Raw genomic sequence first — 13,344 nt, forward strand, 5'->3', positions numbered from 1 at the left:
CTAGATAATGAAAATGTTGCATTTGTGAATATTTCAATGACTTTTCACTGTTAGTCATGTGGTAAAATTATTTATTCTTCACCCTATAAAAATAAATAAAATTATCCACTAAAATGGCTACTTAGGGAGAATACTTAAGTGTTATGTGCAGAATGCAGGACAATTCATTCACACTTCTTGCCTCCAATCCCTCCACTCCAGTTAGATCAACATTTTAATTCAGGAAGAAAGTGTTAAATTAATAAGAAGTGATGAGCTTAATTGGCAGTTAATTTGAAGATGATGTATCATAAACCCAAGGATTCAGTGAATCAGACAAAGGGGAATGAAAGGAAGGGAGGAGATATGGGAATAGGAAAGACAGTAGAATGAATCAGACATAACTTTCCTATGCTCATATATGAATACACAACCAATGAAACTCCATATCATGTACAACCACAAGAATGGGATCCTAATTAGAATAAGTTATACTCCATGTATGTGTAATATGTCAAAATACACTCTCCCATCTTATGTATCTAAAAGAAACAAATGAAAAAAAATTAAAATAAAAAAGTATACTGTAAAATTTTATTTCACAGATGTAATTCTGGAATTTGTGTCTCAGATAAAAAATACATTGTAAAAACTAAATAATATGGGAATATATAAAAATATATCCAAACTTATAAAAAATATATCCAAACTTATTTCTACTGAAATAAAAAATGTGAGGGAATAATTCCCCCCCAAAAAAAATTATGTTCTGAACTATTCCCAGAAATATATAAATATGTTTCTTTTCATGCCAAGCAGAAATTTATAGATGACTAAAATTAGAAGAATCTACAGAATTGTAAGAAAATAAATGTGCATTCTTTTAAGCCACCAAGTTTGTTAGAAAAAAAATTAATGCAAGTAATACTATGAATAAACTTGGAAGATCTAAGTCTTATTTACTGATGAATGTGGCGATGTCCTTTCAACAGGTATTAAAATTTGGGGGTGTTTAAAGAGTATTTATTGCAGGAATGGTGGCGCACACCTGTAATCACAGCTACTCCAGAGGCTGAAGCCGGAAGATCACAAGTTCGACACCTGTGTGAACAACTTAGTGAAATCCTGTCTCAAAACAAAAATTTAAAAAAAAAAAAAAAAGGAAAGGAAAAAAGTGGATGGGAAGGAGACTGGGGATATAACTCAGTGGTAGAGTGCCCCTGGGTTCAATCCCTAGCACTGAGAAATAAAAAGTATTTATTGATGAAATTGATATTCTCCATAGTTGTCAGTGTATTCCTCTCCTAACTTATTTATTTTAACACTTAAGTGATACTTATTATATACTAGACCTTCTTCTAAGGACTTTACTATGTAAACTCAATTCTCAAAACAGTCTCTAAAATAGGTGTTATTATTATCCCCATTTTGCAAATAAACACAGTAAGATACACAGATACTAAGTAACAGTGGAATTCAAACCCAGTCTGTCTGACTCCAGAGTCCAGACACTTGAGCACTATATGCTCTTACTGTTTGCCATAAGACTAAATAAATGGCAATGTAAGGGAAAGAGAATGGGTTTGGGAGGTAGAAAGATCTAAGTACAAATATCTAATTCCAAATCAGTATTCCTCCACTTAAAAGCATCATGACTTGAATCCTAGTATAAGTAGACATTGAATGAATGTTAGTTCCCTCATTCAAGTCCTGCTACAAGATTACAGATACATTCAAATTCAAACAAAACCTTGTATGGAACACACTTAGAATAAAAACTAAATACAAGAGAAAGGGAGGGGGTAGGAGGTTAGCAAGGATGATGAATGTGGTAGACATCATTATCCAAAGTACATGTATGAAGACACAAACTGGTGTCAACGTATTTTATATACAACTAGAGATATGAAAAATTGTGTTGTATATGTGTAATAAGAATTGTAATGCATTCCGGTGTCATTTATTTTTTTAAAAAATCAATTTAAAAAAAGGAAAAAATAAATAAATACTAGTCCCATGTTCCTGGATTTCCCCTTTTCTTTCTCCATTTCTACATGTTCCTTCTCAGATCCTCAGCTGAGACAACCTATGGTACTACAGAATTTCCTTTATGGGTACCCTAAATTCTTACTATATCAACAAAAGTAGACTGAAACTTTACTGAAAAACTGAAGGGAAAAAACTTAAGGAAATTAAGCATGAGATATAGGTATTACAAAATCTCTTTAATTTAAGGTAGCCTTAGCCATAGATTACCTCAAATGAAACACTTTACTTACACACACTGACTACTTCATTTGTTTAGCTTAACTATATTATGTCATTATTGTTAAATAAACTTGAGGACTTGATCACTAATGACATGGAAATATTCTTTATTTCCTTTATCATCCAGAAATTCAACTTCATCAGTTGTATTCCAATCGCTGAGCCTTCATTCTAAAGATTTATGTTTTCAAGGTTCATACCCTCTGAATCAGCTATTTAAATATCTATACTCAAATTTCTCTGATTTTAAATTGTTTCTGTTTTGGAACTCATCTATAAGATGATCCAATTTCAAACATTCTCTCTGAGGATCCATTTAGCTTTCTAGCACCACAATACCACCTTTATTATTGTCCAAGAAATTTTGTTATTGCTGGTTTCTAAAATGCTAACTATTTCAAATAGAAAAATAAACCAATGATAAGGAAAAAACAAAACAGTGTTTAACACTAGCAAAAAGGTTTAATTTCTCAAATTCTGGAATACATAATAACTAAATGAAAAGTTGATGAAAATAATATTTATTAAATACATTTTGTTCTCATTGATTTCATTTGTTGGCCAGTGCTTGCTTGTTAGTTTAATTAAAATACCACACACCATAACCAACAGCTCTCATGGCCAAGAGAAGTAACTTCTTCCAAGTATGACCCCAAAACAATCATTTCTTAAGATATTGGCAGCTATTTTGTATAAGAACACGAAGACCTAACCCAGTTTTCAACAGGTGGAAACATGAGCTGTTTGCTGGCATATGAGGTAATTACTATCATTTTTCTAATAGTTTGCTTCCCAGACACATAGATGAAAAATATTTTAATATACATAATTCCTTTTAACCCAAAGCTGTGTTTAGCATGAAATAATCAATATTTCATTAACATATTTTTTTCTGTCAAAAATGAATTTTATGGTAGAGATGGCTAGGAAGTCATAAAAATTTGTATTTTCATTTCATGAAGCTGTTGCTGTGGAGCAGCTGCCTGACTCTGGATTAGCTTTTCCAGTTCCCCTTGCATCTAGATAGGTTCATCTGACTACGTTTTGGTGGATAACTACTCTCATCCAGGCCCATTAGACTTTACATGAATAACATATGTGTTTACATGAATACTTACATGTGTTAAGAGACTTTTGTATGTAACACATACAAAATTTGATAGGTTTTGCTAAATAGAGGGTCTGAATAAGTGCTGCTTTAAACACACGAGAAAGATGGCATTCTTTGTCCCTGTTACGACATTTTTTTCTTCCAACCAAGTTTATGTTCAGTTTACATTACTGTGATTAACATCATGTTAACTAAAACAAATTCTCTGTAATTTTCTTTTATTTATTTAACTTTGAAGAAGCTTTAAATATCTGTGCAATGGTTAACTCCAAAAGTACTTCCACGGTACTAAATTTTCTTTGATCTCTCTTCAGTGATTGTCTGGTCTAAGCTAACTAAAGTCTTAGTCATAAAATTCATAAATACACAATTTACAAGGAAGGTGGATTTCATCTGCATGGTGACTACTGGACTGTTCCATGTGTTTGTCTATTTGAGCCATTATACTAAAGTACTATAAACTGCATGGCTGATAAACAACAGAAATTTATTTTTCATAGTTCCAGAGTCTAGGAATTCCAAGTTCAAGGTGGTGGTGACACATTCATTGTATGATGCAGACTTTCTTCCTGGTTTATAGGTCACTCTCTTACCATAACCTCACATGGTAGTAGGATAAAGGAGCTCTATGGAGCCTTTTTGTTTTAAAGAAGGGCACTAATCATATTAGTGAGGGCTCTGCCCTTGTGTCCTAGTCACCCCCAAAATGCCCTACCTTCTATTACCATCACACTGGGGATATAGGTTTCAACTTATGAATTTGAGGGACACAAACATTCAGTCTGTAACTTAATTACAACAGAGATTTTGTTGTTGAAGGTGCACAGACCAACAAAATAAGAAGAATGTGAGCATCACTTCAATCTGTGAATTGAACAATACCAATGTATTAAACATCATTGTGGTTATTCTGCTAATTATATTGCTTGTGTACTTTCCCCCTAGTTTTAAGCAGCCTGGAAACTAGATACAGGATGCTGAAAACTGCCAAGCCATTTTTCCTTTCTAGAACATAAAGAAAAGAAAAGAAAAAAGTCATTAACAGACAAAGAATGTCATCTTTCTCCTGTGTCTAAAGCAGCATTTATACAGACCCTCTATTTGACAAAAACTAACAAATTATGTAGTGTTACATAAAAATATTAAATGTTTATAATATAAAATTATCTAAAACTTAATCCTAAAACCTTTAAAAAGCATTTAGCTAGTAGTATGTTGTACAGAAAATATACATTAGAGCTTCTGATATGTATATGTAATATAGATATAATAAATGTTCATAATATATAAACTGTATAAAAGTTGCTAATTCTTGCAAAACTAATACTATCTAGTTGCCTTCAATTTTTTTCCTCTGTGTGTGTGTCCACTTTTTTTGATACTGTAGATTTAATCCAGAAGCCCTCAACCACTGAGCTATATCCCCAGCCCTTTTTCATCTTTTATCTTGAGAAAATATCTCACTAAATTAATGAGGGTCATGCTAAGTTGCTGGGGCTGGCCTCAAATTTGTGATCCTCCTGCCTCAGCCTTCCAAGCCTCTGAGATTACAGATATGTGCCACGGAGCCCAGTTTGCCTTCGATTCTTAGATAACAATATTAGAGAAGAAGTATGTGAGATACTGTATCACAACTGAGTCTAAACTTTCCCTTTTGGATAATACTACCTCCAGTCATAACTATGGAACTTCTCACCTCAAAACTCAATAAAATTTATCTCCTTTTCATAATACACTTTCTAAGACCCTGTTTAGAAATAATTCAGCACGCTAATGAAAAGAGAAACACAATCTTCACCAATTTCAACATGTCATTTCCATGGCTAATCTCCTGTCTATATTCTTTTTAAATTTTATTTATTTATTCTACTTTGTTATATATGACAGCAGAATGCATTTCAATTCATAGTACACACATAGGGCACAATTTTTCATGGCTCTGGTTGTACACAAAGTAGAGTCACACCATCCATGTCTTCATACATGTACTTAGGGTATTGATGTTCATCTCATTCCACTGTCCTGTCTATATTCTTAAAATACATTCACATCTCCAAAACTCCATTAGAGGTGATGGAGGAATATATACAAGGAAGGAAATTTATTGCAGTTAAACCTAATATAAAAAAGATTGTGTGATAGTTTAAAATATCCAAAGGATGAAACAAAGCCAGAGGGTAAGAAATTCACTGCAACTATTATCAATGGGAACAGAGAAATTTTGATAAGAGAGGCCAGGAGTTTTGAAAAATTATATGGCATGAACTACACAGAAGAAAAAAAGTTTTAAAAGCTATTAAGTGGAGTTCTTCCAAGTATGAATGGATTCAAAGAGCCCTGACCTTTCTCCTTCTCCCCTTTTTCCTTTGTCCTCTTTTCTTCTTTCTCCCTTTTCATCATTTTACCATTACTCTATTAGTTGCCATCCCAACCCACTATATCCCAAGTTGTAATTATATCCAAGTTCTAATGATTCATATGTATTTTATAGACTCTTTAGAATAGCTAAAACAATAAAAGAAGTCAGTTCACAACTGTTCCCTAAGAGAATACTGGTCCTAAGACCAGAGTTCAAAGAGCTAAACCATCCTTGAGATGAGCAGACACAGGTAAATTTTTATTATGTGTTATTTTATATTGAGATTCTGTCTTAAAATAAAAAATAAAAAGGGCTGGGGGATATAACTCAGTGGTTAAGCACCCCTAGGCTCATTCCCCAGTACAAGAGGAAAGGGGAAGGTGCGTGGCTAGAAACAACTTAAATACCCATAAATATGATAATAAAGAAATTACAGAAAGTTCATCAAATGAGATATTATGTCATTAAAATGTATAAGACTGCTATATATTTACAGAATTTGTTTTTATATTTACATAAATACATACATGTGTACATACATGCAAACATGTCTACACACACACTAATAGATATACAATATTTGACGTATATATATGCCTACTCTTATGCATAGAATATCTCTTGAACATTAGGTTAAGCAAAATAGCCAAACTCAGAAAGTCAAAAGTAGTAGGTTTTCTCTCATATGTGGAAACAAGAGTGAAATAGAAAAAGAAACCTGGGGGATGGTTCTTATGAAAATCAAAGGGAGATCAGTAGAAAAAAGGGACTAGGTAGATGGAGGGAGAATGGAAAGGACAGGGGAAATTCTGAGAAATAATATTGGCCAAATTACTCTGTTATATACTATACATGCTTGAATATGTAACAATGAATTCCACCACTATGTAACAATGCATGAATAAAAATAAGGAAAAAATATCTCAAGCATGAACCTCTTAAGACATGCACATTTATTTAAAAATTATGTGTATGTTAGTACTGTAAATCTATATATTAAATATTAATGAAGTTTAATTTCTTTTTTAAATAGAAATAGAAACTTTAATACCTTCTTTCTGTATTCCAATAAAGCATTATGTGATACCCTTGGGTATGCACATCTCACTTTGCTTAACACTTAATATGAATATTGAAACACACAGATCATGCAAAAATATTTTCATAAAACAGTTTCAAGTTCTTCCACACATCAAACTCATTTTTTTAATATTTATTTTTTAGGTGTAGATGGACACAACACAATGCCTTTTTTTTTTTTTTTTTTTTTTTTTTTGCAGTGCGGTGCTGAGGATCAAACCCTGGTCCTGGCCATGCTAGGGGAGCGCTCTACTGCTGAGCCATAATCCCAGCCCCTCAAACTCATTTTTTATTATTAGTTGTTCAAAACATTACAAAGCCCTCAAACTCATTTTTAACATATTTGTTAAAAGGTAACAGATATGAATTTGGATTTCAGTTTATTTCTCCCTATGACCTCTCAAAATAGATATTAACTTACAACTAAATGAGTACCACTACAGAGAAAGCCCAATTTGGTCACAACCTAAAACTTTCTTAGAAATAGTAATCCCCGAAGAATATTGGTATTTTTCCTACATATCATATTTGTTATTTAATATCCAATACTGATAATATACTACTTATTAAGCTGTCAAATTCTTCAAAATGATTTCTCTCTCATTAATATAATTCTGTTATACATTCTATTCTTCAACTTCCTTGCCTAATTTTATTTTATTACAAAACATTTTAAACAATATTTAAAACTAAATTTTTAAATATATTATGCTTTAATCTCCAAGTAACTTTTTTTTAATATCTTTTAGTTGTCAGTGGACCTTTATTTTAGTTATTTATATATGGTTCTGAGAATCAAACCCAGTGCCTCACGCATGCTAGGCAAGCACTCTACCACTAGGCTACAAACCCAGCTCTCCAAGTAACTCCTTAAAATCAATGTAAAAATAGTTCTGAAATCATATAGCCATTTTGAGGTTAAGATCCCTTTCCAACACTGTTAGGTAGAAATGCAAATAGATATTTTAAATAAATTTATTTTAAATAAATAAATTTAGATACGTAAATACTTATTTTATGGACATAATGTCATATATTTCATGAATATATATTTAGAGAATTTTATGTCTACTGAAATTATGCACATTAAATGCACAAACATATGTATCTTTATAATATGTAGTTTTACATATGTATATATCATATACTCATGCAGCTACCTAAAAAAAACCTTTAAAACATTTTCCTATGAAATATACTGTTCATTTTGAATAATCCTAATTCAGAACTCAAAAGTTGACTTAAATTTCTATATGTTAAATAGATGTCTGTAGAATTGTAATGAAGTAGCCAATAAACACAATTATGTACCCCACTATTAAAAAAAACACATTTTACATTTAAATGTGTGGATCAAAAAGAACTATACCTTAAGCATCATTTTGGCAACAATAGTTTTTAGCAAGTACAACAAAAAGTAAAAATTCATATATTTAAACATAAAATTGTAAATTTTCAAAAGCTTGGCTTTGTAGTATCCACAATAAAGTTAAGCAAAGTTAGGAGTGTGCTAAAAATGCTTTTAAAAATAATTCTTTATTCTTTCACTAGTTGAAATAATCTGTTCAAATTGCTTAGTTTTCATACCCCATACCAACTAATAAATCACTTTCCCAAATAAATATTCAAACACAGAAGTTACCTTTGAAGAAGTAATTCTTAATTTCAATTAATATATCAGAAATACATTTGTTCTCTTAGTCCTTCAATGTATCATGAAATTGTATCTTTTTTCTAATATGAGATTTTTTAGCATAAGTTTGCTACCATAAATTACATGAAGTGTTTTTTATTAAAATATGGAAAAATATATATATGTGTGGACCACGAAAAATATGTCTTCATAAATGCACGAAATACTGAACTTAACCTGTTTTCTTAAATTTGAGTAGAAGTCAGTGTGTTATTTCCTTCATAGAGGAACCCGACACTTTCAATCGTATGTCTCTATGAAGAATGTGGGGAAAGTATATTTGATGACATAACAAAAGAACGGTCCCACCTTTGATATATAAACTGATCTTGATATATTAAGATACATTAACAAGTTAATGTTACAAGATAATCTTTCAGTAAACAACTCATTTCAAGCAAAAACAGAAAAAAGAAAAAAGTTGAGTTGGAAAAACACAAAAAGGTTGCACTTGTTTTGCACAATCTCTTTCGTATTAACAGAGAACTCAAATAACCATGAAACATTTAAAAGCAAACCTGTAGTAACAAATCTGTTACACCCAGGAGAGAGCAATCTCAGAGATACCGATAACCCTGCCTGGACAGTTCCCTAGTGCTGAAGTTACACAGCATCTAACCAATGCCTAGGGCTACTTTTCGCCTCCCACCCTGGGCAGAATCCGGGCTGCCTGGACCACGAGCACAAAGAGTAGAACTTCACGAGGTAGGAAGCAAGCCAAATCACAATACTGATACGGACTGGAGTCTCTTCAGGATTACACAGATTTACTAGTTGCAAATAGGAAGAGCAGCAGAGTGCAGGGTGTTAGCACCCGCCGAGGGGGAGGGGCTGGAAGATGGCGGCGATCGCACACCCACCCGAAACACTACTGAGTTTAGGCCCCTAGCCAGTGCCGCCGCCCTCCTGCCGGCGACTACCGAGGGCAGCTCCGCTCTTCCCGGAGCTGGGGACAAAGCGGCCCCGCAGAGGCGCAGGACAAGGGACCCTCGGCGGCGCCCGCAACCCGGGCCGGCGCGCCTCCACCCGGGTCCGGCCAGGGAGCACCTGTGCACGGCCATATTGGATTCCTTGTCCCAGTCACTGCCTCCTGGAGGGGAGGGCGGGAAAAGGGAAACCAGGAGCCTGGGTCCAGCCCCATCCCCACCAGAACCACGGAACTGAACTGGCCGGCGGGGAAAGCCGGAGGGCGCCGGGGCAAATTACACAGCCCAAAGACTCGCCACCGTCACCTCAGCCGGCCTCCGCGCCCTCCCTCCGCGATACACACCCCCACGCTCTGACACCCAGAAAGCAGCCCCGGCGGCCGGCGTCGGCTGCAGCCCTCGTGGCCGGGGCGCCGCGGGCGGGAGGGAGGGTGGCGATCGGGAGGCGCAGGCGGCCGCAGGGCAGCGACCGAGGGGGCGGAGGGGCAGGAGGGAGGCGGGAAGATGGAGCCCGGTCCTTACTTGAGCACTGACTGCTCCTTCTCCTCTTCCTTCTTCTGCCGATCCATAACAGCCAGGATGATTTTCCTCTCCTCCTCGGTGAGGTGGCTGAGGTCGGGCATCTCGGGCTGCGGAGGCGGCTGAGAGGCCGCCGGGGTGGGAGCCGAGCGGCCCCGGGGCCCGACTGGAGCCGACATGTTTGGTGGACCTGAACCACCCTAGGGAAGCAGGGAGCCAACTCCACTGGCAGCGGCGGCACGGACGCCGGCGGCTGGGGCAGCCTCCGGCACTGGGACAAATACATACAAATCAATGGCCTTCAATCTGAGGCGACAGCCCCCCTCCCCCAAGAAAGAGCAGGGGGAGGGGAGGGCGACCGCGGTGGGGAAGGGAGGGTTGAGGAGATCGCTTCGGGAAATGTTTCTTCTTCCCGGGGCCAAGCGCTGGCAAGTGAGCGGTTCGGGGAGAGAAGAGCTGGAGGCCCAGAGGCGGAGTGCGCGGAGCGGCAGAGGAGGGTGGTGGAGTGAGGTGGCGGGGACAGCTAAGGGTGGGGTGACTGAAGGGAGCAGGCGGGAGGGCGGCGCGCGGGCCGGGACGCGAGTGTGTCCGGCCGCCGCGGGGGCCGGGGGCGCGCGCGTCGTTCAGAGGTGAAAGGGGTGCCTGCGAACCAGGCCCCCGGGGGAGTTCCGGGAACTCGCTCCGATCGCCGAGAGGCGGCGATCGGCGGGCCTTTGGGGCGCTGAGGCAAAAGCGGGGAGGGTAGTGAGGAAGCAGGGCGATTTCCCTGAGAAGCAGCTCAGCCGTCCCGCCGGCTGACGCGTCACAGGGCTCCTGTTCGCTCTGAGAGAGGACCCCTCCAGAAACGGTGAAGATCGGGCCGCGGGGCCCGAGGCTGCAGCAGGAGACCTCCACCCCCACCCTGGGCTAGAGTGGAAAAGCGAAAGCCGAGAAGGAATGACAGGGGCTAGTGGCGGAGAGTGTTCTGGCCAAGGCCCTTCCACTGTCAACGTCCGGATTCAAGCGAGCTCCGACGCGCAGCAGGGTCGGGCTCCCCGCCTTCATCACGCGCTGCTCGGGGTCCCTCGGCCGCCGCCGCCGCCGCCCCTTGGGTCTGTGGAGTCGGCGCGTAGGGCCCGCTCGCTGCGCCGCCGCTGCTTGGTGCCGCCGCCCGCGCCGCCTCCGCCCCTCCGCCTTCCAGGCTCTCCCCGCGGGGGCCGCGTCACCTCCCCGTTGCCCAGGCCGGGGCACGGCGGGCGCCCCACCCAAATGGGTTGGGGCCGGAGCGGGAGTGGTAGGAAAGAGGGACGCGGATTGCCGAGAGTGCGGGGAAGAGTGGGAGCGAAGGTGGAGAAGAGCGTGCCAGGTGTGGCAGGTGGGGAGGTTGAGAGGGGTGTGAGCGTGGGGACTGGGCGGCGGCGCCCGAGGTGTGGGGCGGGTAGGGAGCGTGCGTGCGGTGAAGCGCCAGTTATCAGGTCGGAGACGGAGTTGGGTGGGGGTACCGGGGAAAGGAGCCCGCGTGTCAGGCCCTGAGGTGAAGGAGTGGAGCGCTTGGAGAAAGGGCTCCGGAGCTGTCCGGGGTGGAGTCCTGGAATGGGGAGGACGTGCACAAGGGGGTCCCCCTGAAATGTCAGGGATGGGAGCCAGGAAGGAGGAAGAGCTGCGAGGAGTTACCTGGGTGTGGGGTGGGGGGATAAGAGGGAGTGGGACCTCAGGTGGTGACGCGGGGTGAGGAAGTTCTGGAAAACAGGGCTGGTGGGAGAGAATTCTAGGAGAGGTACTGAGGGAAAGACGTAGGAGACCGTGGAGGGGAGATTGGGACACTCAGGGATTGTCGAGGAGGGGGTGAGAATGAATAGGCGGCCGGCTGGACGCTGAGGGTGAAGATTTAAGTCTCAACCGGAGGGAGAGGAGGAGCGTGCTTGGGTCTAGGGCTTCTGCCTGTTTGGCCCTTTGGGCTCTCACGTTAGTCTGCAAGGAGGCAGAGAAGCGAGATCCGAGGTTTTGTAAAAGTCTGATATTTGAAGCACGCAGAAGGGCTCAATGAAAGAAGACCAGGGTAGAGGCAAAGCCACTCCTGGAGGAATGAAGTGGCCGCCTCCTGGCTCTGCGCTGGGTTGAGCACCGCCCAGACAACCCTCCCGCGGGGGCGGGGCCAAGAGCTGCCACGTGGGGGACTGGGCTGGGCGTGAATGGCAAGGGGTCACCCCTCTCTTCCCGCGCTCTCCAAGCGCTGTGGACGACAGAGTTGCGCTGTGTGTCTGGATGTACACACCCCTTCCCTGCCTTGCACTCTCGCGCGGTTTAATACCAGGTCAGATTATGGTCTGGTGAGTGGTGGTAAAGCCTTTGGGGTTTGTATTATATTTACCTCTTTGTTGTGTAGTAAGCTCTCTCCCTCCTCCTTCTGTTCCCCAGGTACCATCTGACTAGCTCCCAATTTAAAAGAACTGGGAACAGACAAAGCAGCCCTAGAAATCTCCTGCGATTACTAAGCTTAAATTTCTATGTTTTTTTCTCCCATGCCCTGTTATTGGAAAGAGAAAAGGAAACGGTCTACTTAGCTGCTGTTTTTATTGTTATTTATCGTTGTTAATCACCAGTTTCTCCAAGATGCATACATGCTACAAATCGAATTTAATCTGTTTGGAGCTAGGCAAACCAGATGAGATCTTATAAACTCAATTTATTTAATTTTAATTTATTTTAATCTCACCTACTTTAATGACATGCCAACATATGAAATTCTATGGACATGAACCTGAATCACTGAGACATTTGACTTCTTACAGGATTGAAGCAGAAGTGGGCTTACTGTTTGTTTCCTTTTTACAGTCTTTACTACAGCTAGATAAGTTTTTCTACTAAATAAAATTCTTAGAGGTGGAATTATATTAATATTATCTACTTCGAGGCTTGGTAGCACATGCCTGTAATCCCAGTAACTGGAGGATGAGGCTGGAAGATTGCAAGTTCAAGGGCAGCCTCAGCAATTTAGCATGACCCTTAGTTGCTGAACAAGGCCCTGCTTCAAAATAAAAAGTACTGGGAATGTAGCTCAGTGGTGAAGCATCCTTGAGTTCAATCCCCAGTATTAAATAAATAAGTCTACCATTAGTCACATACCTTCATGAAATAAAATTTTGTCACAGTATATATTATACCAACATTTATAAACATCACAAAAAGCAATGCTATGTAGAAAATACTATACTGTACTGTTACAAACTTTTCACTTGAATTAAAATTTTGCATTGGTTTTAATATATATGTATATAATTTTTAAATGAGCTTTAGCCAAAGTGAGCTACTTGTCAAAATAATTGCCCGAATGTAACATAAGACTGTTCAGAACTAAATAAAGTAAAATATCTTACAAGATCTTCTTTAGTCTTTCTATAATATGGATCTTAGAGGTTTTGATTTGTCT

General features: G+C 39.9%; 1 protein-coding gene across 22 annotated transcripts in view; it reads right to left on the reverse strand.

The window, feature by feature from the left end:
- Rims2 (regulating synaptic membrane exocytosis 2) overlaps positions 1-10,114 on the reverse strand; it is a 586,271-nt gene extending 576,157 nt beyond the window's left edge. For all 22 annotated transcript variants that reach the window (XM_077801030.1, XM_077801026.1, XM_077801047.1 and 19 more), the window contains exon 1: positions 9,939-10,114. In XM_077801030.1, coding sequence (XP_077657156.1) covers positions 9,939-10,114 — 176 coding nt within the window. The remainder of the gene's footprint in view (positions 1-9,938) is intronic.
- Between the last annotated feature and the right edge of the window lie 3,230 nt (positions 10,115-13,344).

Source organism: Urocitellus parryii, chromosome 7 (assembly GCF_045843805.1).
Source record: "Urocitellus parryii isolate mUroPar1 chromosome 7, mUroPar1.hap1, whole genome shotgun sequence".
Classification (NCBI taxonomy): domain Eukaryota; kingdom Metazoa; phylum Chordata; class Mammalia; order Rodentia; family Sciuridae; genus Urocitellus; species Urocitellus parryii.